Source organism: Pteronotus mesoamericanus, unplaced genomic scaffold (assembly GCF_021234165.1).
Source record: "Pteronotus mesoamericanus isolate MK-2021 breed Mesoamerican mustached bat unplaced genomic scaffold, CSHL_Meso_final contig_90, whole genome shotgun sequence".
NCBI classification, from domain to species: domain Eukaryota; kingdom Metazoa; phylum Chordata; class Mammalia; order Chiroptera; family Mormoopidae; genus Pteronotus; species Pteronotus mesoamericanus.
This window is the reverse complement of record NW_026555277.1, coordinates 19904464-19930146: the sequence shown is the minus strand read 5'-3', so window position 1 is coordinate 19930146 and position 25683 is coordinate 19904464. Positions and strand designations below refer to the sequence as shown.

At 40.3% G+C, this 25683-nt stretch overlaps 1 protein-coding gene and 1 pseudogene across 2 annotated transcripts; one reads left to right on the top strand and one right to left on the bottom strand.

Annotated features, from left to right (window-relative positions):
- The first annotated feature begins 1584 nt into the window (after window positions 1–1584).
- Window positions 1585–6609, top strand: CTLA4 (cytotoxic T-lymphocyte associated protein 4). 2 transcript variants are annotated; one of them, XM_054586203.1, is made up of 4 exons: window positions 1585–1693; window positions 4262–4609; window positions 5076–5185; window positions 6505–6609. In XM_054586203.1, the coding sequence occupies exons 1-4, from the start codon at window positions 1585–1587 to the stop codon at window positions 6607–6609; spliced, it is 672 nt and encodes a 223-aa protein (XP_054442178.1). The 2 variants fall into 2 exon arrangements, with proteins under 2 accessions (XP_054442178.1, XP_054442179.1); XM_054586204.1 differs by lacking the exon at window positions 5076–5185 and having other exon boundaries at window positions 6505–6560.
- A 5946-nt stretch (window positions 6610–12555) lies between these two features.
- LOC129080603 (40S ribosomal protein S18-like) lies at window positions 12556–13007 on the bottom strand (annotated as a pseudogene).
- Between the last annotated feature and the right edge of the window lie 12676 nt (window positions 13008–25683).

Here is a 25683-nt window from a genome sequence, read left to right as displayed (position 1 = left end):
TTGAGCAATATTTCAGTTCCACTCTATCCTAATCATGGGGTTAGCTGTCTGCGCCGGACAGTGCTATGGGTTCCTTAAAAGGGCAGGAATGTACTTTTTCCACTTTTGCATGTCCAGTACCCAGTCTGGGATCTGGCCTTTAATGAGTTCCCATAAGGTTGTTACTGCCTGCTGGCATTTCAGCTGGGCTTTGAAGGCTCATATAAAGTGAGAGGGGCGTATAGAAAAAAGGCAGGCCAGGGGAGGTTTCTTGGAGGGGCTGACACCTTGGTTAACTCCTGGAAGATGAGAAGGAGGATAAAGCAAGATAACAAGAGAAAAAAGGCAGTGATGGGACCTGAGAGAGGTGTGTTGGAGAAATGGAAAGCAGAGGAAGGAGACATGTGAGGGAAGGCTAGAAGACAGACTAAAAAGAGAGGCATTTGAGGCATATTTGACAGAGCCTCTTCTGCTGTGCTGAGGTGCATGAACAATGGGAAACCATGAAGCACCAGGGTAGGCAAGCACCGTATTCCATGTTGTAACTGTTTGCATGTCATTCTTCTAGATGTCTTTTAAAGCATTTTCTCTGTTTTTGTTTTAAGTCTACATAATGCCTGGAATATCATAGATTGTCAATAAATACTTTTTCATCATTGAAATATGTGCAAACTCCCCAGTTTTAAAGAAGGGTCCTCGGTACTTAGTATTCTCTTATAAGATAAACATTCATCCTGTCTAAAGTTTTCATAAGTATAAGAACTTCAGTCATAGTTAATCTTAGTTCTTAGATTTTCTACTTGAAAAATTCCCATTAAAACAATGTCTATCCTCTTATGGAAGGTTTGACTCCCTTGGATCACTTTAGTTGACTTTTTTTTGGTCTTTCTCTAACTCTGGGTTTTCTTTGTTAAGGTTTTCAAGAGCACCTGAATCCTTTCCTAATCTGTAAAACCAGAGGCAGATCAGTTTATGTTTTGTGATTTTGGTATTTTCTCCCAACTAAATGCTAAATGGAGCTTGGAGAAATCAAAACTCTTATTTATAAAGCATGCCAGGGATGGTGTCTCACAGGTAGAATGGAGAACTTGTATTAATGATGTCTACAGACTAATTCTGTCATTAGTTCAAGGGCTCAGAGAGCCAGCAGCTTAGTGGTTTGGGGGTGTCAATGAAATTCACTGGATACTGAAAGATTCCTAGACAATTGGATAAAATTGGGATTTAGGGGGACTCCTGCACTCCAGGAAATTTTCCAAGTCTCCACTAAGTTATCCTAAAAAATGAAAAAAAGTCTTCAGTTTCAAAATGAGTGCATTTTCCACCCTTGGATTGGCTTGTTTTGTTCAGTTTTAATTTGAGTGTTTGAGGTTATCATTTCGACGTAACAGCTAAACCCACGGCTTCCTTTCTCGTAAAACCAAAACAAAAAGGCTTTCTATTCAGGTGCCTTCTATATGTATTGAGTGTGAGTGCATACCCGGGATAAAAGCCGGCTATATAAAGTCCTTGATTCTGTGTGGGTTCAAACAGATTTCAAAGCTTCAGGATCTTGAAAGGTTTCACTCTGCTTCCTGAAGACCTGAACACTGCTCCCATAACACCATGGCTTGCTTTGGATTCCGGAGGCATGAGGCTCGGCTGGACCTGCCTTGTAGGACCTGGCCCTGTACTGCCCTGTTTTCTCTGCTTTTCATCCCTGTCTTCTCCAGAGGTGAGTGAGACTTTTGGAACATGAAGGTGGAGGAGGTGTTTCTCCCACCTGGGTTTCATTTCTTTCAGCAGTCAAGGGCAGTGATTTCTAGCAAAGCCAGAAGCAAAAGGCAAAACTCCAGTCTCCAGGCTTCGAGAGCTCTGTATTCCAAGGCGGGCAGAGCACAGCTGGCAGCAGCAAATAAGCAGGGATACAGCTCATAGCAAAGTGTCAGGCATTGAGTAGAGGCTTAATGGGTACATCTGAACTGGTTTGGGAGACATGAGCAATTGCAGACACTTCTATATGACTGAAAGAAAATGCTGTGAAGTTAAGTGAAGAGAGAAAAGATACCGCAGTTCTGAATAATTTGAGCTTGGAATCAGGGCAAGCTCAAGGCTTTTCTTTTTAAAAAACATTAATTGAAGTAAATCATGGGAAGTCTCTTCTCTGCCCAATTCAAGGTTTAAGGTCCTCCAATTCAATTTTATATGCGAATTAGCTAGCTTGAGTAAAATTTAAATCTTCTTTACTCAATTCAAAATTTTAAGGTCTTCTTAATCAACTCTATAAACTAGTTAGCTAATTATTTGAACAATGAAGCAGTTTGAAATTTTAAAACAAAAGAAAAAAAAGGAAGGAAGGAAGAAAGAAAGAAAGCTGTAAGTCTGGCATAAGATACTTAATTACTGCTTGATCTATCTGTGGATTTCTGAGCTCTCAGATAAAATAAACCTCTTTAGACACTGATACCAGGTTTGTTACATGGCATAAAATGATAAGCATTCCCACTGAATTTCAAATTTATCTCTCTCTAGAATTTCTCGCTAAAAAGTCATGTAGTTTGTATAAAGCCAAGAGACGTTTAATGATTTAATTTTTGCTGGATTAGGAATATTCATATACCTTTTATTATTTCACATGTTTTGAACATTAAAGATTAAATAGTTTTAGAAGTATTTAAATTTCCTTTTTAGAGCATTTAATTCAACTTGTAACTGAAAGCCTTCCATAGTGAATACTGGGAAATTGAACATGACCAGGTGGCCAGATTTAGTAGAGATAATTGGGAGCTTCCATGGGGTAGGGCAGGAAACTTGGTCTTCTTTAGGCTTAGAGTCAACACAATAATGACTCAATAGTATCCATTTGGGCAGGATATAATGGCTGCTCCCAAGAGTTTATTAGCCAAAGGCATACATTGGAAAGAGGTGTTATTAGTGGACAAAAAAGCTTAACACAGGGCAGAACTTGATTAAGTGCTGTAATCAGGTTATGGGAGTGCAGAGAATGTTCAGAGGGCATCTCTGATAGACACAGATGAAGATTGAAGAAGGAGATTGTTGTCTAACCAGGGATACTGGATTAACTGTAGCAATGGTGTCTGTCACATTGTCTCATCTGCGAGCAGATGTTGTCCAGAACAGGTTCCTGGGGAAAAGGACTAGCACCTTAATTATAGAGTAATTTATACACAAGAAGGGGTGTCCTAGAATCTTAGGCTGGAGTGATAGGTTAAGATTAGATAATGAAAAATATTGAATGTTATTTACCTTATTTGTTTTCGCAGCACAAATAAAGTAAATACCCCTCAATATCCTTCATTGAAGTGTTAAATAGACATCAAAAAGTTTGAGCTGAATGAGTGACATGGTTCAATCCAAGTTTTGGTATCATGTGTATTATTGGAGAGGGGCTAGCCTAAGGGAGATAATTTGACATGAAGCCGCTGTATTTTAGATGGTGTGAGCTTTTTTTGAATGGAGAGCTAGCTTCCTTTATTCTGTAGAAACTAGAGGGAAAAAGAACACCCCTTGAGGGTGTTCAAGTGAGGAGAGAGGGCAGCGGAAGATGTGGTGTAAGTGGCAGGGGAAGCCCACAAAAGGTAACAGTAGGGATGCCTCCGCCTGGAGAGGAAACGACCCGGTGCCCTCTGCTTTGTGGCTTCCTTCATGGGGCAGCATCCCTCACTCTATGATAATAATGTCAGGAAAGGGGGTGGCTGGTACACTGAGCCAATGTGCAGTTACTTATGCATAATGGAGTTATAAGGCCAGGGAAATGTGGGCAAAATTTTCTTAGGTATGCTTTGTAATATAAGGCAATATTCTGTACCTCAGCCTCCAAAATGTCCTCTACTACTCATAGTTCCTGAACTATAGTTCCTCTAGTTGTATTATAATCTTAGAACGCCAGACTTGGTTATAATACCAAGTCTGATATTATCTGATCTAATCTGCTTTTCCTACATGTAAGGGAAAATGAAGTCCATAGGGGAGGCATGACAAATCATACATTTCATGGTAGAGTCAGGCCTTTTGTTTTTTACATCCATGCTCTTTCTGCTACAACCAGCTGCCTTCAAGAAACTATTTTCCAATGAGAAAACACCTTTACGGAGTGGTGGGAAGATAGCTGAGAGGTGAAGGGAGAGGACGGGGAGAGCGATGGGCTTGTATAAAGGGAAGAGAATAAATGGAAGGTAATGTTGGAGGATGCCCAACAAAGATAAACCTTCTCTGGCTTTTACTGGGGCCTCATGGTGGCTGAGTATGAGTTACTGAGTTCCCTTTGGTTTTTCCACGGTAGGGATGCACGTGGCCCAGCCTGCAGTGGTGCTGGCCAGCAGCCAGGGTGTTGCCAACTTTGTGTGCGAGTATGCGTCTTCAGGAAAAACCGAAGAGGTCCGGGTGACCGTGCTGCGGCAGGTCGGCAGCCAGGTGATTGAAGTCTGCGCCACAACGTACATGGTGGAGAATGACTTGACCTTCCTAGATGATTCCGCTTGCCTTGGCACTTCCAGTGGAAACAAAGTGAACCTCACCATCCAAGGGCTGAGGGCCATGGACACGGGGCTCTATATCTGCAAGGTGGAACTCATGTACCCACCTCCCTACTACATGGGCATGGGCAATGGAACACAGATTTATGTCATTGGTGAGCAAAGTCATATCACTAAGTTGACACCATTTGCACTGCTGTCTTTTTAGCATGAAAATAGTGTTGCTCCTTAATGTCAGGTGGCTCATTTTTAAGATTGTGAAAATTCTCTTTAAAAGTTCTCTGGCATACTATATGGTAGACTTTTTTTTTCTTTTTTTTTAAGTATGGATCGCAACTCACACAGCATTCTGACTATAGAATAAAATGGGTTGGAGAAGGTCATTTTTCTATTGACAGGTTGGGGCACTCACTCTGGAATGATAACTAGCACCGAGGTTGCCCTCAAGCCTCTGATATAACACCGCTGGGGAGGTACCTCTAAATAGTTGGACTTACCAGGGGCCTAGCAATATTATCAAGATGTGGGAGCTCAAATTTCTTCATTTTTCATCAGTGGGGAAGTAGGGCCTTAAAGTTTAAAGAGTGTCTCAGGGAGGTTCTGCTTTGTTTTCTGTTGCAGATCCAGAACCATGCCCAGATTCCGATTTCCTCCTCTGGATCCTTGCAGCAGTTAGTTCGGGGTTATTTTTTTACAGCTTCCTCATCACAGCTGTTTCTTTGAGCAAAATGGTGAGTGGGATGCTGACAATGCACCATTTTTTGGAGAGGATACCTTTAGTGGTGACGACTGACCAGATGACACTTTTGAGTTTAGTTTCTTTGAGATGAAGCTATAAATGAGGAAGGGGAAGGACATTGGTAAAGAACACACTAGAACCCATGGCACTGGCCTTTGAGGTTATGAGATGACTGATATTTTAAATGAGTGTGTTTGACATTGAATGTTTGTGTGCTTCTTACCAGGGTTTCAGTTTGAGTAACCATTTGAATAACATGGGGCAGCTGTTTTGCTCTTTCTCTTCACGGCGTTTGTGCTTATGTTAATAACCCTGACATTCAAGGTTAGGTTGGGCAAAATGCTGCTAGAGAAGACCATCCATCTGGGTAGATTTTATTCTCTCTCTTAATGTCTCTCTACTTCATCAGGAAGCTATCTCTCAGTGCTCCCCAACTTGTGTCTTCCTTGTCCACCCTGTAACTAGCCACATAACACCTATCCAGGGCTCCCCACCACCTAGTCAGCTTGACTGGGAAGTTTTGACCTCCCCTCCAACCCAGTAAAAGAGAACCTCAGTTTTTATTTGTTACAGCTATTGGTGGAAGAGAAGGAGGTATGGAATCTGGCCTCCTATCAAGATTTCTTTTTGACAGTCATTTTCAGCCACCTCTGCTTAAGGCCGGTGTCATCATAAACTTCTCTCTCTCTTCGCTTCCCCCTTCCTCCTCCCTCCTTCCCTCCCACCCCTATTCTCTTTTTCTCTTTGCCTTCCTCTCTCTCTGCTTCCCTCTCCCCACCCTAAGAACCTGTTCTGTTGCTGTAGCTTCTTCCAACCTCATTTGCTACAAAGTGCCACACAGACTAGTATGCTAGATCTCAATTTATGGAGGTGATAAAAACTGGGAACTGATGTGGACAGAGAAAAAGTAATAAAGAGTATATGAGGAGAGGAGATGAAAAATACAGCTCTCAAACAGGATAACTAAAGTTTATTATCTTATCACACTCATCCCTCCACAGACAACATCCAGTCACCAGAAGCATTTGGGTTTTTATTTATTTATTTTTTCTGAAGCTTTCTCAAAGACTTTTCCTTCTATCTTCCAATCAGGGGTAATGATTGATATTTTACATCTATAGCACAGAGTTATTTATCAAAAAATGAATTTTAATAGCTAAACCAAGAAAATCTGGGGCTTATAATTCTGTATGTTGTGAACATTCATTTTTCAACAGGGGAGGGATCCAATGGTTGTCGAGTCCTATTATGGTTAGAAGTGGCTTCTGTATCCCTCAAAAATAATTACTGTTTCTTTTTTGTGTTTGGCAGATAAAGAAAAGAAGCCCTCTTACTACAGGGGTCTATGTGAAAATGCCTCCAACTGAGCCAGAATGTGAAAAGCAATTTCAGCCTTATTTTATTCCCATCAATTGAGAGACTATACAGAAGAAAGACAATTTTCCAATTTCTAAAAGCTGAGGCAATTCTATCTTTTTGCTATCCAGTTATTTTCATTTGTTTGTATACTTTGGGGGAGATTAATCTCTCTTTAATGTAAAGCTGGATGCAGAACTCAAATTAAGTATACTACAATTTAAAGCAAAGGCGCAGAAAAACAGAGCCAGGGTGTTCCTGTCACATTGGACTCAACTTTAGTAAAAGCATCACTTGGGAGTAATATGCAGATGCAGCATTATGATGTGGAATCAAGGAAATAAGTTAGAGGATGGTACAGTCCTGGGAAAGCGAAGGAAGGGAGTAAGGATGAGGGTGATATTGTGTACACCTTGTATTTACATGTGAGAAGTTTCTAGCTGCAATGATATTTTCAAGTTAAATTTTTTTTATGCTGTATTATTTTTCTTAACAAGTGTATAATTAAATGACTAGTTTAAAAATACTCACATGGCTATATTTTAGCCAGTGATTCCAAGGGTTGTATTGTACCAATATGTATTTTTTATTTGATAGTATTGTGCATGGGGCCACATGTCCTTTTGTGTACTTGCTGATAGTTTGAATATAAACACTATATGACAGTGTCTTTCCACCATGGGTTCGGGGAAGTTGGGAAAGGCTCAGGACACTAATACACCAGGTAAAATATAAACTCACATGCTAACTGGCTTGGAAACTGGATGAGGTCCTAGCAGATCCTTGCAGACATATTGGGCTGAATTGGTGTTGACATGTGCTTTGGGCTTTTATGCCAGCTCCTTTAGATGGTTTGCAAGGAAACCAAAGTTAGTGGTAATTGAGTTAACTTGATAGAACACCACTGTCAAGAAAATGGCTCATTCCCAGAGTCCTGTGCTTGTGAACTTCAAGGAAGCTCTAGTTACATGGGGCCCCAGTTCCTTATGCATCGTTAATGCCACAAACAGAAAAAAGAAGCAGGTAGCAGAACGGGGTGCATTAAGGTTTCTGAAAGCTAACACTGTTGGTGTTTTTAAACTCAATATTTTCCATGAAAATGCAACAACATGTATAATATTTTTAATTAAATAAAATCTGTGGTCATTTTCCGAAGTTGTTATTTTCCTTGTATTTGAGTATTGTGTTTAAGTTTGCTTTTGATTGATTCATTCAGCAGTAGGTGGGGTCTCCAATTTTAGAGATATTGGGAACACAATGAAAAAACCCAAAAGGGCAGATAATACTTCATGAGTTAGCTGTCTATCAGCCTACTACCTGTGAGCCGTTCTTGGAAGAATCAGTCTCTGTGCTTTTGATTTCTTCACAGTTATTTTAATTAGAAAGTGGGCTACCACAGGTATAGCAGTCTTTAATAAATCACACAGCACTCTCTTTAGTATAGGTTGTTCACCTCCTCTTTCTTATCCACAGCTCTCTCAGCTCATCTCTGCCACCCTGCAGTTACCATGGCAACTCCAGTGTTGTGAACTGCGTCTCTTGCGGCCATTTTGATCTGTCCCATGGCTAATAGAGCTTTTCGCTGTAGCTTCCAAATGGACTATTTCATGTATGCAGAGAAAACATACCCTTGATCGCTTCTTGGCCTTTTGGCTAAGATCACACGAAAATATACCCTTGGTCCTGTGTTACTATCAGCTGACAGGTTTGGCCCACCGAGCCCTCTGTGGTTCTTGGTTAACCAATTGTAGCTTCAGCCTGCTTGGTTTCCACACAAGGTTTCTCATTCTTGACCTCCACATCCTGTTATTGTCTTGTGAAATGTTTCTCAGTGTGGCCAGAGACCACTTGTAACTAAATCAACTTGCTAAAAATGCTGATTCAACTGCTTGACTTTAGATGCACTGAATCAGAATCTTTTAGGCAATGGAGCCAAGAGTTTGCTTTTCCAATGACTCTCAGTGCTTCTTATACCCATCCAGTTCTAAGAACCACTGCTTAGGCATCTCTCTCCTCTTGCTTACTTAGAGCTCTCTCTCTCTCTCTCTCTCTCTCTTTTTTTCCAGCAAGTGCTAACAAACAAATGAGACAGCACATAATGAACATTCCATAAAGATTTGCTAAATAAAAGTGAATAGGTCTCTCAATAGATGGTATAGCAGTTACCTATAATGAGTTCCTACTGTGTTGAAGATTGTACCTCTGGCTCCCTTGGCCTTTGGTTGGAAGCCATGAAGAAACACCCAGTTTAGGAGCCCCAATGGATAGTATGATGCCATTGCTACTCCTCCAAATGTATTTAGAGAGATCATTCTTTTCCATAATTGATGCCTTATCTAAATGACAGAAAGAGCCTTAGATAAGGGACTTCTCAGGTATATTTCAGATACAATTAGATGATGTTCTACTTTATATAAGCTTAGTAGTTCCTCTACTATTATGTGAAATTCTACTATTAGCTATTCACTGAGTTGAACATTGCATTCTTCACTCAGTCTCAATCTTTAAAAAATAAAGTACTCCTTAGCTCAAAAATTTCTGCTATGGCAAAATAAATGGGCAAGAAAGAATGTTACCTGAGGTTCCCCTGAAAGACAAGAAAGAAAATATGGGCTGAGGGCACCTGGCCACTAGCTGACTCTTCTAATCCCCATTTTGTTTATAAGCATAGATTGGCAGGTCTTTTGCCTGCAAAACTCAGGGAATCATTGCCCCCAAATCTGAGGACCAACAGCCTCATGGCACTCCAACTGTCATCACTATCTCCATGTCTGTGATCAGGGTCCTAGGAAGACCCAAAGAATCTGCTCACCTAAATGGGGCATAGTCTACCATGGAGGGGGAGCCTGGCCACTACCACCTTTCTCACTGGAACCACTGGTCCCAGGTAGGAATGTGGATCACAAGAGCAGCAGGACAGAGCTAACTGGCTCAGACCCGCCTCCTTCTACTTCCCAGCAGAAACCTCTGCTCATCTTCCTTTTCCTTCCAACATGGTACTCTTATTGCTGCTACTTCCTGTTTCCATATTTTTCATCCCCAATTATTTTTTGGGGGATTATTTTTATATCCACTGGGACTAATCTCAAACTGAGCCTCCTCCATCAGGTTCGCTGGCATTTCAAGCCCATGCGGATTTTTCACCTTCTGTTTTGCAACTATACTTAGTTTCATCTCTAATAACTTCAAATGTGTATGTCTTTTCCTCCTTGCTTGAGTGGAAGCTTCTCCAACATAGGAATCATCACAGCTTTGCACACAATAGATGCTCAAATAAATGTTCTGAAGATTTGAGGAACTAGGACATTTGGGATTATGGGAAGGATAACTGTCTTTTTTGCAGAACATTGCTGCATTTTCTTATATGGCCTCAGCCTAATATCTTTTCCCTTTGGCCAGCACAACTCTGTGCAAGTCAATCTATGTCTTGGCTTAAACTTTTAAGATTTTGGAATGTGATCCCCAACTGGCTTTTCACATTCTCCTTTTATTTCAATCCAATCTTGCAATCTTTTTCCTTTTTCTTTTTCTTTTTCTTTTTCTTTTTTTAGTATAAAGGCAAAAATGCTCATTTTTTAAATTCTCTCTTTTGAACTGTGGGTTTGTTGCTAAAACCGACTATATTTTTATACCAAGTCTGAGCCTTCTTCCATTCCCACAGTTGAGACACAGTTAATTTATTTGGAATTGAACTTGTAAAACGTGATGTCACTGTGCTGTTAATTGGAGCAAAGCCAGTTAAGAAAGTTATTGTTTTGGGAGATCTCAAAACAAAGCAGAAAATGACTTTCACTGGAAAGTTATTCCTAGCACTTCACTTCTTTTTTGCACCTGTTTACAGTGATGACTCAGGTGCCTTCAAGGTATTGTTTCATTTTACACATTTCTTTTTTATTCAGAAAAATGATACAGCTTATAGATGTACAGGGGAAAAAGGTTCTTTTCTTCCTCTATTATGTGTCCTTGGCTATAGGCAGGGATAGGGGTTTGTAGATTCAGCCAAAACCAAAAAAAAAAAAACCAAAACAAAACACCTCCACCCCCAAACCAGGATGACTTATGTTTGACCCGACAATCATATCAAGAGGAAAGTTTATTCCTCTATTGCGGTGATAATAAAATGTGCCCTGGAGACCCCTTCCCAGGAGTTTCTGGGCAGGAACAACCTAAGACTTTCGCCACTGTGTCAGTTCTAACACAATCTCATTGTCATTACTGGGTACGTGTGGGATTGACACTTACTTCGTATCCCTGGGGTTAATGGATCTTACAAAAGGGGCAGCTATTAATCTTCTAAAAATTTTTCTTAGCAGAATTCAGCGTTCTCTGGTCTATTTGGTAAGGAATCTGACATTCAGCCCCTTCTTGGGAATCATTGCTTTCATGATCATTCTATGATTGTTGTTCTTTCATTTATTATGTACAGTAATTACCTGGAGCACTTGGGAGAAATGCAGGTTGAGTTGCATCAGACCCAGAGCTTCTCATTTGTAAGACTGGAGGCAGGGCCTAAAGAATTTAGTTTTTCAATGAGTCTTTGGGTCATATTTTCAGAAGCCCTGATCTAACTCAGGATCCTACCATCATAGACAATTAGGACTGGAGAAGGAATCTTGGAAATTATTTTAAAAGAAAACGAGGCTCAGAGACATTAGGAAACTTGTCCAAGGTCACAGGAGGAGGCAGGATTTGAACCGTGCTGAGAGGCCAGGTCTGTTGATTTTCATATCAGGGCTCTGCAGTGAGTGACACTAGGAACTTTTCTGCCCAGGAGCTGTTCTTTTCAGGCTGCTTTTCATCCCACCTCCATCCCAGATGTTCTGCTAAGCCTCCGTGTGATCATTACCATGGTTTCTGGCCTGACATTGGCTTCATCGTTTCTGTCTTTCCCTGAATCTCAGGTGACTCAAACTGTCCTCAGCCATCCAACAGAAGAATGTTACAGAAGAAAACACAAAACAACCACTGCAATAGTCAGCCACTGCGATGCCTGCAGGACATTGAGAAATGTTCCAAATTCTGCTGGAATTCATGTAACAACCCAGGGAAAGGATGCATGCTCTTTTTATCATACACGGTCAGGTTACCATGGCAACTAACGGTGTTATAAAAACACAGTAGTCACACGAAATGATATAATTTACTTGACCAACAGCAAAAACAAAAGGGAGGCTCCCTCTGGGAAGAATTGTAAGAAATAGATCTCATGAGGTGATTTCAAATTTTAGAAAGCAATGCAAACAATTTCTCACATATAGCACTTTTTCTTAGGATGTTTCCTTTTTCTTCTTGCTTCACCTTGACATTTAGTCCATCTTGCAGTCATCCCAGAATTAGCTTATTTTCCTCACCTTGTTGAAAATGAGTCTTGCTTTCCTTCTTTGTAGTTAATTTGTGACTCAGACATAGTCTCTTGTCTCCTGTGAACATTTTTTATTCTTTATTTTTTTGCTTTCAGCATATTAAAGTTATCTAACTATGACTGGACTTTAAGGACAGAAAGCTCAGATCCATGAAAGAAGACCAGCATTCTCTGGTACTCTTTTCCCATTTAGGAAGCTGTCATTTTGATACAATTTCTTGAGCTGCTTATTCTCAATGAAGTGGGAAAGGAAACCAACTTGTGAAGCCTTTAACATTTCATGGAAGTACTTAGCTAAAGCGAGTCTCACAATAACCCTACAGAAGAGGTACTGCCATCATCCTCATTTTATAGATGAGGAAACTAAGTTTCTGAGAGGTCTTATTACTCTCCCAAAGCCATACAGCTAGTAAGTAGCAGAGTTAGAATTAGAACTGATGGTGAATTCCAAAGCCCACATTCTTTTCAAATGATCATGTCTAAATTCTGGGAGCTACCTGCCAAAGGGAAAGGGGAAAATGGAAAGTACTAGAGAAGTAAAGCATGTATCATGGGGCTTGCAAATGGGTATCAGAAGAAGCAAATAATCTTTGGACAATTTTTTTAAGTGTAGAAACTGTTTATTAACAGAAAAGGCTTATGGATTATTTCTTCTTGGCCATACCTGCAGTGTGGCCCAGGTGGCCTGTGGTATCGGTTGCTGGCCTTGAACATGAAGACCCCAGAAGTGGTGCAGCCCTCTGTGGGCCCACATTTTCTTCAGCCACTCCAGGTCTTCACAAAGCTTGTTGTCCAGACTACTGGCCAGGACCTGGCTGTATTTTCAATTCTTCATGTCCTTCTGTCTGTTCAAGAACCAGACTGAAATCTTGTACTGGCATGGATTCTGCATAATGGTCATCATGTATTCAACCTCATTCTCAGTGGGCTCTCCTGCCCACTTGGTGAGGCTGACGTCTGCTTTCCTCAACACCACACTCTTAATTGCAATGATGGCAAAGGCTATTTTCTATCGCCCATTGATATTAGTGATCAGTACTTGCAAAATGTGCTGGAACTTCTCAGGAATCACCAGAGACGTGGCAGCAGTGGCCATGTGAAAGAGAGCTGGACAAATGTTTGGAAAGTTTTTTTGAAGATGCTCATGCTAAGGTTACCTCCAGCAGCTGAGAGATGTAACCAGAGAAAGAGTGAAATAGGAAGGTGAAGACATGTAGCAGTGGACCAGTGGTTTCCATGTGCACTGTTAGTGGTAGCTGTTTCCTACTCACTGGTGCTCAAGTCAGTGCAGCAACATGGCTTCTCTGTAGAGATGGGGGAAAATGGAAACCGTTGATACAGCCAGTGACAAGCTTTGATTTTCATATAACCTTTAGTGTGTTCCCTGAAAATGGGATCATTTCCTAACCAGAATAGGCTGGAGGTAATAAAAAGTAATGACCAGTGAAAGACAATGGGAGTTACCTTGCATATATATATATATATATATATATATATATATATAGATATATATATATCTATATATATATATATCTGTGGCCCTTGGGATGGGGCTAGTTTGTAAAAGAAAAATAATCAGCCTAGAGCAGCAGGTGAGGGGGAGGTGGGGGTAAAGAGAAGGAAGAGTTTGAGGTGGGGTTCACGGTTGCTGGAAAATAGAAACGAGTCCTTTTGAGGAAAAAAAAAAGGGGAAAAAGCAGAAGTCAGAGGCCTGAAGGTCTCCCGATGTCCTATAAAAATAAATAAATTGGACCAGTATTCAGTGAACAAAATTATCAAACAAGGCTCAATGCCACATAGAAGATTGAAGACTGAGAGAAGCACAGGTCTGAACCAGGAAGCCAACCAGCTGAGACTGTGATGGAGGTAGCTGCACAGAAACAATTTGTAGCAGAAATCAAGGCATGGAAATATCTGGAGCCAAAACACAAAACCTCCCCTTCTAGGAATGGGCATTAAAGGCAGTGGTTCCACTCTGGGTGGGTGGTAGTGCAGGCACGTATGTGTGGTGTGGAGGTGGGCACTATGCAGGGGTGAAAGCTGATTTGGAGGGGAGTACTGTCGGGGAGCATCACAAAGGAACTGCTGGGTGCTTTAGGCCTATGCAGAGCGGACCAGCATGGACTGCACTTGTGCGAATTTGAATGTTTACAGTGCTTGTGGTTTGTGCTTGAAAGGGTGATTCATGGAGGGCACGATAGCTGTGTCCAAGATGTGAAGGGCTATCATATGAAAGAGGAAAGAGGCTTTGTGGGTTTCCTGGAGCACTCAGCCCTAGTGTTCCATGGGAGAACATGATAGAAAGGGAATTAGCATGATTTTTCTTCCTATATCTAGACTTGAGTTCAGAGCCGGGGAGAATGCATTTTATTTGGTGATAATTGCAGATTGGCTTGTGGCAGGCCTGCTGGATTCTCAACATCAGCTGGTGTGGAAGGGAAAGAATCAGGAGACTGGGTGGGGCTCAGGACTGGGAAAATGGCCCTGATTGAAGGATCGACTCCTGCTGGGCAGGCGGTACTCCTGTGGACAGCACCTGAGACTTGCGCTGGGTTCAGGTTCCATTAAGGCAGGAATAACTGTCCAAGGGAGGGCTAACCTGGCAGACAGGCGCGGTAGCAGAAAATGATGTGACAGAAAATACCCAGAGTCAGATGGCTATTGATGTTCAGGTGTGTTAGCTGTTTCGCATGAAGACTCCTTCAGATATTTGTGAGTACAGAGAATAGGATCTCATGCTTGCGGGAGGCTACAAAGGGTGTTGGGGGAATTGGCATGCAGGGTAAGTAAACTGAGGCCAAAGTCCAGTTGAACTTCGTAAGCTGAGGACTACATTCTTCTTGAGACCTTGCCTGGAGATACTGCCATCGACTGGGTCTGTGATTAACCACTAGGCCACTGATCCTGGGAAGAACCTCAGAATCCTTTTCAACACCGTTCTCTAGGGAATCACAGAGAGTCATCACAGATGGTATTCAAGATGTCATTGATAACCTCAGGGTTTTTAACCACTTCTACCTTTTCCAAGACTCAGCTCAAATGTCCCTTCCTCTGTAAACCTTTTCTAAATTAAACCCTCATGCATGGTTACTCTTACTGCATTTGATTCTTCTCTCTTTCAGCTCTTTACCCCTCTACAGTATCAATATTTGTTTGTGGTCCTTTATCTTCTCTCAGTGGAGCTCAGTGGGGACAATGGAAGAGTCTTTTTCATATCTATCTACCAAGCCATTATATTGGGAGGCAGTATTTCTATTTTTGTTAGATAACTTGGACAAGATCTTGTTACAAGAAGTGCTAGAGATAAATTCAAATTCAAGTCAGTCTTTTGTTTAAACCCTTGCTCTTTTCCTTAAATCCTGCCCTCCGTGGTGTGCCCTTCAGCATGTTGGCACGGGGTTAGTTAGGAGAACAAGGCTGCATTTGTGAACATTCACAGACATCAAAGAAATTTCATGACTGCTCTGAAAGTGGCGTCCCAGCTCCACCCTCAGAAACTTCCATCTTCTGTGGTGCATTATATAAACCGAGATCAAACTAGTCGTGATGAATCCATCTTTTGACAACCATCATAACACTACTGCCTTTATTCAGCTGTGGCTGAACTATTTCTGTCTAACTTGGCTGCCTAACCTATAAACTTTTTCAAATCAGATGTCTTTATGCCTACAGAAACTGAGAGAATTATTTTATAATCACACTCGCTGGAAAAAAATAAGTCAATGGAAATTTTTAATAAAAAATGTGGTAAAAACACAATTTTAAGTCACGAATTGGAAAACATGCAGCAAAATCTTTATCCACTAAACTACTCAGTATTCTGCGACCATCTGTGGAAATTTGTAGATATTAAATTAGATATAGGCTGGTTTTTCTATTTGTAGAACATAACAGAAACCTAATTGAAAACCACATAGCAACATTATAAAACCAAATGTGATGTTTATTCCCTTCAAGGTCAAAATGCATATGCAAATGTAAAGAAAATTACTTGCTTTGTCCCTGAACAAAAGACCTCTGTTAATGTTCTTATTAAATATTGCATGTTTCTAAAAGACAGATAGTGAAGAAAGTAATTGTAATCATTCACTCCAAGAATCTAAATTATATTAAAAAGTGATGATAATAGAGATGTATCATATACTAGACTAGTCTAACTTTGCTTATATGCTATTGTTTGACTGCTTTCCGTGCATAGGCTTGTAAGTCTCGTTTGGCAAAAGAGCATATCAATATATATTGGCCTGAGGGCAGGAGTCTGGCTAAGGTACCACCAGAGGTCATGTGAAGTGAGGTACCAGATCAGCACTTTGGAACCCTGTTCCCAGGGAAACTTCTATGGAGCTCTGAAAGTGAATTGTCAAAGAGAGGGGACCTGTAATCCTTGTCAGAGCTAGGAGACCTGGTTCTGCTCTTCGTTCTGCCCCAGCAGGCTCACAATTGCCTGAAGCCATTTCTGGTTTAGTCACTGATTTATAGCCACTGGGTCTCTTGGATGATTGCTCCAGCCCAAGCTGAACTCTTGGACTAATTCTTATGTTGTTTTGTAAAGATGTAATCTGTCATTGTTTAACCATCATAATGAAGTTTTCATGCATTACTGTTACTAAGTCCCCAGCACATACTGGATTCTGTGAGGGACTTTTACTTTATAGGTGCAGTCTGAGGTAGTGGTTAAAGCATGACATTTACAGCAAGGAGACTGAGATTTATCCTGCTCAATACTTTAGGTCTCCGTTTCCTCATCTGTACAATGAATTGCAGATTAAGTGAATTAGTGTATATAAAGTGCTTAGAATGGCCTGCCATAAGGTGAACAATGTATTCTGTTGTAATATATGTAGTAAGTTCTGTATGTTACTACAGAATATTTTTATTATTTCTTTGTGAACCCTTCATACAGACCCTTGGTACAATTCTACATTTTTCCTGCTGCCTTTATTTTTTTCACCTTTCCCTCCTGCCCCTCCCTCCATTTCTTCTTCAGCAATTCTTTGTTAGGCAAATAGAACTTTTGTAATAAGATTAATACAGGTTAAAATGGAGATATGCATTTTTGCTGGCTAATTGAATTCACTGTATCAGCTGGTAATTCTCCCAATCTATTATTTCTTCTCTCCTGCTCCCTTCTGCGGTAGCAAAGCTGACCTGAAGAGACCATATCACCTGCCTTCCTTGCCCTCTGGTAATCTACCAGTGGAAGGCACCAGCAGGAGATGGGAATGATGAGAACGTGATTGGGGTAGTTTTCCAGTACCCACCTTGCACCATTCATAGCTATTACAAAATTATTGACTATATTCCCTATTCTGTAATTTGTATCCCTATACTGGGTAAGTAAACTGACTATTCCGTAACTGCCAATTTGTACTTCTTAATCCCTTCATCAAGAATTTTCACAAACATTGCAGTGTACTTATAGTATTAATAAAGAAGGATAGAATAAATGTATTAAAAAAGAAGGTAACTGGACTATTTCTTCCAGTCACCTTTGTTTTGACACAGAATTTAGGGTAATAGCAGTGTTGTTCCCTGACTACGGCTCTGGTTGGGTGGCTTCTCCTCATTTCCTGCTTTCACTGAGCTCTATCACTATATTTTGCCCTTCTCTTTCAGGCTTAGGGAAAGGAAAACATTTCTACTCTTGCTGGTCACTGGGGATCTCAGTATCCACTGTTTTCCCTTAACTTTGTCCACACCTCTGTAAGTAGTTCCTTAAGTCTCCTCAGCGGAAGCACTTGCAATGAATTGTTTGGGGCTGAGTTTCTGATGCACTGCACATCCTTGGACATGCCCTCTGTGCCTCAGGGTCTTCATTTCCTTCTCTGTAACATAAGGGAATTGATCAGACTTGCTACGCTCCAAGGTTCCTTCTAGGTCTGAGATCCTATGGAGTTGTCATTAGAATTCAGAGTTACCTTGATAAGCTGCAGAGATTTTCAGATTAAATCAGATGAATTTCAATGAAGACCAACTCTAGAGAACTGCCCTTGGGGAGGAAAAACAAATTATAGTAATGCAGGGGATAAAGGCAGTGGTGTGTGAGTACCTCAACAAAAGACTCAGGGATGGGTAAACTGTTCATACTGTTGCTTGAATTGAATAAATCTGGGGGACATACACAGAGCATGCATGATCTGCAAGAAGTGCAAGGCCATCCCTGGAATTGCTTGTTACCACATAACACCAGGCCTGGGTGATGTGATTTAATTCCGATCTGTAACTTAAAAATGGGTATTTAAGAGAAAAGAAGCCCAAAGTTATATTGGAAATGAAATATGGCTTTTAAAAGGTCATTTTCCCCCCCTTCCTCTCTTCCTCCCTTTCTCAAGAGCCTGAAGGTGGAATTAGAGAGCAGTCCTCATCCTTATGAAAGAACATCTCGAGCCTCTGTGTCCTGTAAGTGAACTATGTTGAGCAAGTTGCATTTTGGCTAATTATACGCGTAATCCTGGATTTAAATTCTGATGGTCAGGGGTTTAGAGGTTGTTAATGGGTTTGTCACTCATGGTGTTAGGGTTTTGGAAACATATTCTTTTCACTCTGCTCATTTTTTTTTTTTCCTGGTACTGAGCAGATAGGCAAACAGTAGGTTTTCAATGACTGTCTCTGGTAGAACAAGTTCCTGATTGAAAATGAAAATGGGAGTTAAGAGCACCATTGAAAGCTTAAGATTAACATAAAGAGCAAACATCAAAGGCTTATAGAATATTTACTTACTAAGTATGAACCTACAATGTACTTCCCAGGAAATGATATAAGAATAAGCTGTATTCTGGAATTCTGCATATTTTAAGAATAAATCTCAACTACAAAATTCCATTTACAAAGTCCCTCAAGTGCCTGGAAGGAGACCAGGCCTGTGGCCCAATCCAGAGGAGGAGCTGGGTAGAGGGGGAGGGGCGTGTGAATACACGCCTCCTTGGTGGATGAATTAGGGAGGCAGAGTATGTCACTTACAGAAGGACAACCAAGCGCTGTGTCTATGTATTCTCCAAATGAAACAGAGGGTCCTTATGACTTTGAGTAAATTTAGTTTTAAATCCTAGCTCTAGAAATAGTATATCTCTCCCTGTCTATACCCCTCAGATACCTAGCTCTTCTCCCCAGATAGATCAGCAATCCCTGAGTCGGCAAAAGACAGTAGCCCAGCCCTGACCAATGGACACAGGGTTTGGACCTCTGGCAGACTTAAGATAACGTCTTGACCTAAGCTCTATTTCAGTTCCTGGGCCCTGAAGTGAAACCACCCCCAGGCTACTTTCCCATGAGACCGACAGAAGGATGCTGGAAAAAACCTCAGTGTTGTCCTCAAGACCTGAAGAAATTATTCATTAGCTTTAACTCACTTCTGACCAATAAGGTCCCAGCACCATCCCAAACTTCTACCCCACGGTGTCTTGTGATTTTGCCCGAAATAATCTGAAACCTACATGCCGTCAGGGAGTTCGGGCTTTTGAATATTTGCTTCCATTCTCCTGGGTGGCACCATTTATAATAAAATAGCCAATATTTCTCCACTGCAATTTTTGGTGTTTTGTGTTTGGCTCCTCTAGTGTGGAGTGGACAAACTCTTTCTGTTCTGTAATATAAACTTGTTTTCAAAGCAGATATCCAGTCATTTTAATTAGAAGAGGACCATTTGAATATGTTTTCCACATTTTGATGTTAAACCCTTTAAGTTCCTTTCGGATGATAAAGACTTGAGTGTAGTGCTTGTTTCTAAAGCAAGCCTTTTAAAATTGCTATTTTGGTAATATGATTGGTTCAAAGGAGAAACTGGAAAGGTAATAGATTCTAGAGAGGAAATATTGCTGGATAACAAATAAAGACAGGAGTCCCAGGCCCATCATTAATTAGCTACCAGTTTCATGCAAGTCATTTAAGCACTGGGCCTGAATTTTCTCAATACCTTCCATTTGAGAACACCTTTCTATTTTAAAAGTATTTGCATTTACATTGCTGAAATGCAGTAGTCAAAGAAAATGGTAGTTCCTTTGACCATAATAACTTCCCTAAGAAGTAAGTAATGCCAGACTGATCACAATTTACAGATGATAAGGTCAAGGTTTAGGGATGATAATTTACTTGGTTGAGAAACAGTCCCAGAACTTTTTATAGGATGCTTTTACTTGTTCACTCTATTTTCAACTTCATTATTGTGGTACTATTTCTATGACATAGTTGATAAAGAACATAAATATTAATATAATTATTGTCCTATAAGTTTTAAAACAAGCAAGTAAAATTTATTCAACACGTGTTCTATTCCTAGTTCCTTCTTGATAGAATGTTAATCTTTATTATTGAATGAAAAGAAAGTCATGTGATTTTTAATAGATGCCCATCTCTCCTCCTCCTCACACCCCCAAACCTCAAAGCTTGCTTTCTGGAAAGAACTCAATACGTAAGCTACACAACAAATTAGACTCGAGACCGCACACTTGGAACAGTCAGTATGGGTTTGGTGAGGTGTGCTAATCAAGAGAGGAAAGGAGCACAATTCATTTCTGAATTGGTTATCAAATTCTTCTTGTAAGTGACAGGATTGAAACTGCCAATTGGCTTTGCAACCTGCTGAGTCCATATTTCTACATCTGTGAAAGCTCAGCAAATGAGCCCTTCTCAGCAAAGCAAGAGGGTTTCGACAGCTAGAAATTTGATGAGGTGTTGCACCCTGTGGCCAACCATTTCTCAAGAGACCTCTTTCTGTTTCACCTATTGAATTCCTTTGTGATTGACAGACAGCTTCACTCATTACTCAAATTTTCCTTTATGTTATCTCCTTAGCAAATCTGGCCACCACAGTACTTTTAAAAATTACAGTCACCTTATTATTATGGAATCATTCAACACTAGAGCTTGAAGGGACTCAGGAAGTCACTAAGTTAAAATCTCTTCTCCCAAGAGTTGCCATTCAGCTTTCTCATCTTGAATCCTTATCAGGTAGACCCAACAATCCTTCTCTTCATCACAGTTGAAATATTCCATCAGGAAGTGCTCTCCAATTTCTTTCCATACCGCCATTCAAAGTCTTTGGCTACCTTCACTACAAAATGATGACTTCAATGTGCAGATGTTTTATTAAAAATTATGGTAAAAAAACTATTCATTTTATTGGAGCCAGAGGATTTGTTTCACCATTTTTTAGTATTATAAGATGAACAGAAGCAGTATTCTATCTTCTATAAGGTCAGAGGCATCAGGTGAAGGTCTATCAGTGTTTAAGCAATAAAATATTTAACTTTGTCCACCTGGACTCAATCTTGGAATAGTCTTCTATTCTTTTGGTAACTACACTTTCTATAAAGATGTTCTGAGGGGTATGATGTGTTTAATATTTGTAGGGGTAAAAAGAGCATTAAGAAAAAAATGGTATATGCCTAATTTTTTTCTTCTGGGTATTTTCTTTCCTTCCAGACATTATAATTCTGTTTCCAAGACACATTTCTAATAAGAGAATAGCTACAGCTACATGAATAAACACATGGTCTGTCTGAAAGAGCACCATTCAGACTACTGAAAACAGAAGCAAGTTAAAAAATAGGTGTGTAGAACCAGTAGGATGACATTTTGCCACTTAATGAATTGCAAGTAGATGTGAGAGTTTTTTTTTTTTTCCCTTAAAGGACACATATCCTGAACTTGGCCCATTTATCACAAATTAACAAAATGTCTTCAAATTCACAATTTAGAGAAAAGCTTCTAATTCAGTTGTGTATGCACATGTATTTGAGAGACCCGTCATATGATTTGATGTTTTTTCTCATTTAAAGACTCACTCATTATTGGATATACTTAATGCTTTTGCTGGGCTGGGGTTGGGCAAGTGGGGAATTTATTTAGCATCCCCTTATTGTCAACATATTGTGCCATAACATCATTCTACACACATGGAATTTACTCATCATTTTCTTAGAACATTAGAAAGTAGGAGGTGTTGTTCATTAGAGAAAATTAATAGTAATTATAAGCTTCCTAAGGTGAAGCCCATGCCTTTTATTTCCGCTGTATTTCCTATAGTGCCTAGCACAGTGGTAACAGAGCATGTACTGAATAATGCTTAATAAGGACATGTCGCACAACCATATTCTTGGTAACTTCCTAAGAAGCTTGCACAGAATCCTGTCATCAGCCATTAAATTAAGGCACCTTTGGGACTGGGAAGGGTGAAGGAAAGCACAGGCATGCAATCTTGTAGAAGGAAGGGAAGTACTGAGATGGGGCTTAGTGGAGTGAGGATGTTGAGGGACTAAACGAAAGGTCATTTGGTAACATGAGGCTACTTAATAAGTGAGGATTAAGTAAATGTATACAACCCTGATAGACCACACTAAAAAAATACTATCAAATGTTTGTCAGAAATGAATTGGGCTTCCCATTGTCTGGAACGCAAAGACTGGGGACCTCTATGGGGTCCATTTAATGTTCTAGCAGCCATTTTTGAGTAGGAACAAGCTTGATTTTGTAGTCACCCTGGAGGTATCCCAATTTTATAAATTTTCTGTTTATTTTAACAAAACTTTTAAGTGGGAATAATAGCCTCTCTGCTGTAGAAATCTGCTGTTACAACTTTTGGTAGTCTGTTTGGTTCCAAGTCCTAATCTAAGAGAAGAGGGCAAAGAGAGGAGAGGAATGAACATTGGTCAGTTTTGCTGAGATGCAGCCATGCTTTGGGATTCCCTCGGACAACTTCTACCAGCAAACCTACACCTGAAAAATTTTCATCAGCCCCCTACTCACTGATTATGCATCTAGCTGGAGAGCTCCAAGCTGTGGAGCAGTCTCTGTCCAGTTGCAACATCAGCATTTTCTGTTGTTGTGAGTTGGTTGGCAGAGAGCACATTCTCAGACTGAGAATAGAGGGATAGCTTCTGGGTTAACGGGGCCAAGCTTAGATTCAGTCTCAACACCTATGAGTTTCCTATTGACTGGTAAAGAAACTATAAGTGAGGTGGGTGATCACAAAGGCTGCCTTGTCCAAGGAACTTCTTGGGAAATGATGGACTCACCATACTAAGACAAGGCCCTGACAAAGAACATGCAATTAACATACAGATTCTAGGATGCTCATGATGTATCTATTGAAAATGGCATTTTTGTAATATTGGCAAGTGGTATCTTTGTGTCTATGTGTGTTTAAGAAAAAGACTTTCAGAGTCTTCAGGGATAATAATTACCAATATTTAGTATAATTGGGCACCAAAAACTGTTTTAAACCCTTAAAATTGAATTTAGTTTACCTTCATAAGATGAAGTAGGAACCATTATTACCTTCACTTGTAATATCAGAATGGGGGTTAAGGGGCAGGAGTCCAACATACCACCCACCAAGACCTATGTGTCTGTGGTGGGCATTCAGAGACAGGACAACTAACTGCAAGTGTCCTAACTAAGCTTGTGGAAGATAATGTAGGCTAGGTAGGCTGAGAACATTTCTATCCTTGTCTCATAACCAATCTTCAGGTTTCTGACTTGCTAGAAAATCTTGGGACTTTGGCTTATGTTTTCTGGTTCCTGTCTTTGAAACTTAGGCAGGAGATTCTTGTTTGTCATTTAGCATCTGCAGAGCCCTTTGTATTCTACTATAAGTGGATAGTAAAAATAGATCTTACTTCTTCATTCTTTTTGCTTTGGGTCTAATGTTTGCTTTGGGTTTAATATATAGAACTAGGAAGATCATCTGTCCAGTCAGCTAAATATACCTAGGATTTGAAACTTCAGTGAGGAAGACATTCTCATCAGGCATAAGAATTCACATTAAAATAAGACCCAGTATCAAAACACTGACATTTGTGCTTGAGTATGAAAATCATATTGTTTCCCTGTTTTCTTGTTTATACTTTATATTCCAAGCCCCATTAAAAGAAATAGTTGTATTGTGAATACAATAAAATATTATATTAAAAAAATAAATATTTGTCAAGAGAAAGGAAGTAACAAAACAGAGTTCGTGGGTGGTGAGTTATTACTTTTAAGTAGTGACTGTTAGAGATCTGAAATGTGAAAAAGCATGTCACTTTCAGATGAGAAGAGACGTAGAAGCTCTTGTTTGAAGTGCATCTTAGCCAGGAGGAGACAGACCTCTACAGTGACAGACAGAATCCAACATGGCTGCCACTCGGAGGGAGTCTGATGCCATCACTAGGGTTTCTTCTAAACTTCCACTAGGGAAGTGGTTATTGTTCAGCTATTTCCCAGTATAATGCTTCCCCCTTCAAATTACCTAAAGGAAGAGATTTGGGGATATTTTTAGCAGTATGAACTATGATGTTAAAAATAACGAGGACCTAGGGCTGTTGAAAAGCCATTTTCAATTTCAGATAACACCTAGTCATGCCTGGTTACAGCAGAGCTGCCGAGAGTGAACTTCTTACTTCAAAATATAGCATCCCAGATTTCACAGTCCCCTAGAGCTTCAACACTGTTAATGCCCTTACAGTCCTTGTAAAACCACATATAGCAGCTATCTGTCATCCAGGGTTAGACCTCTGGTGAAAATGATTGAATTTTTACAGGCTGGATCTTTGGAGTAATCTGAGGAAATGGATCTGGAAAAATCTCTTATTAAGGGCCCACTCTTAGCTCACAGTTTACTGATTCAAATAGTTTTCTATTGTTCCCGACTTAAACTAGCACAAAATGAAGAAGGGAGTTTTTTCAGTGCTTCATTAAATATGCTGGTTTTCTCAGCCAGCAACCAATAGTCCTAGAGGCTGCTGTATACCATGCATTGCTCTAGGTGCTTCAAAGACACCAAGCTTGCAAAGAGTACTTAATGAACAATCATTGGATTCCCCAGGATTTCGAAAAGTAGATTCCAGCTGGGTTTGTTTGTGCAATGCAAGGCAATACACCACCCTACGGATGTAGAGCAAGTCTGAATCTTAGAAAGGGATATGTATATTTCCGTTCATTTTTTAACTCAATTTCCAATTTTAATTTCTGACTGTAAGCTTCATTCTGCTAGGCTAGTGGAAAGAAATTTTTTAACCTCAGTCCTTTCTGGGGTTTCCCCATCTCTCCCCAGGACTGTGTCACACTTCTGGATCTTGTGCAATGTTAAGACAACTGAGGTAGGTTGTCAATTAGGTCCTCTCACACCTGTCTAGTTCCATTGTTTCTGTCTTCACCCTTCAGGAATAGTGACTCCCAGCTATTCAGCTTGGGGCTGGGATATCTTAGGTAAGACTGTCTCTGGTCCTGTTGGCCTTTGTACAGTCTACAGTCATTCCCCTTTCTTCCCTGAGGTCTTGCTGCCTTCCAGGTGGTTGCACCAAGGGGGTGAGGTAGAGATACCCTCTGCTCCCTGATCTGCCCTGTCTCCCCTGGCCTCTGGGAGAGTCTCTTTAGGGGCTGAGGAACAACCTTCTCTGTCCAGGTTTCTTTAAGAGACTTCTTATGCTGAGGACTTTAGCTAACAAAAGGCAAAAAGACTAAGGGGAAGAGTTCTGCATTTTTTTCTAGTGCATTTCTTTCCCTGAGGCAAAGAAGGGCAAGTATGAGAATGTGCAAAGGAGGTGGAGAGAATAAGTGGAAGGGAATAATACTGAGAAGGAAAAATAAATGATTGTATAAAAATATTATCCTTTAACAACCCTATGGAAGTAAATATGTACACTTGTTAAAATGCTTGCACAGAGAGGAGCAAAGGGGATTAACAGGAAAGGAGAATCCAACTCAAACAGGATTTAGAAGATCTCTGGTGTGTTCATACATAGCTGTGCATTCTCAATGGTGCCTTTTAAAAATTGGATGACATATAATGGGTA

Coding starts and splice junctions, on each gene's coding strand:
- CTLA4 (XM_054586203.1), top strand. CDS start 1,585: ATGGCTTGCTTTGGATTCCGGAGGCATGAGGCTCGGCTGGACCTGCCT. Junction 1,694..4,261: donor CATCCCTGTCTTCTCCAGAG/GTGAGTGAGACT, acceptor TTTCCACGGTAG/GGATGCACGTGGCCCAGCCT. Junction 4,610..5,075: donor AACACAGATTTATGTCATTG/GTGAGCAAAGTC, acceptor TTTCTGTTGCAG/ATCCAGAACCATGCCCAGAT.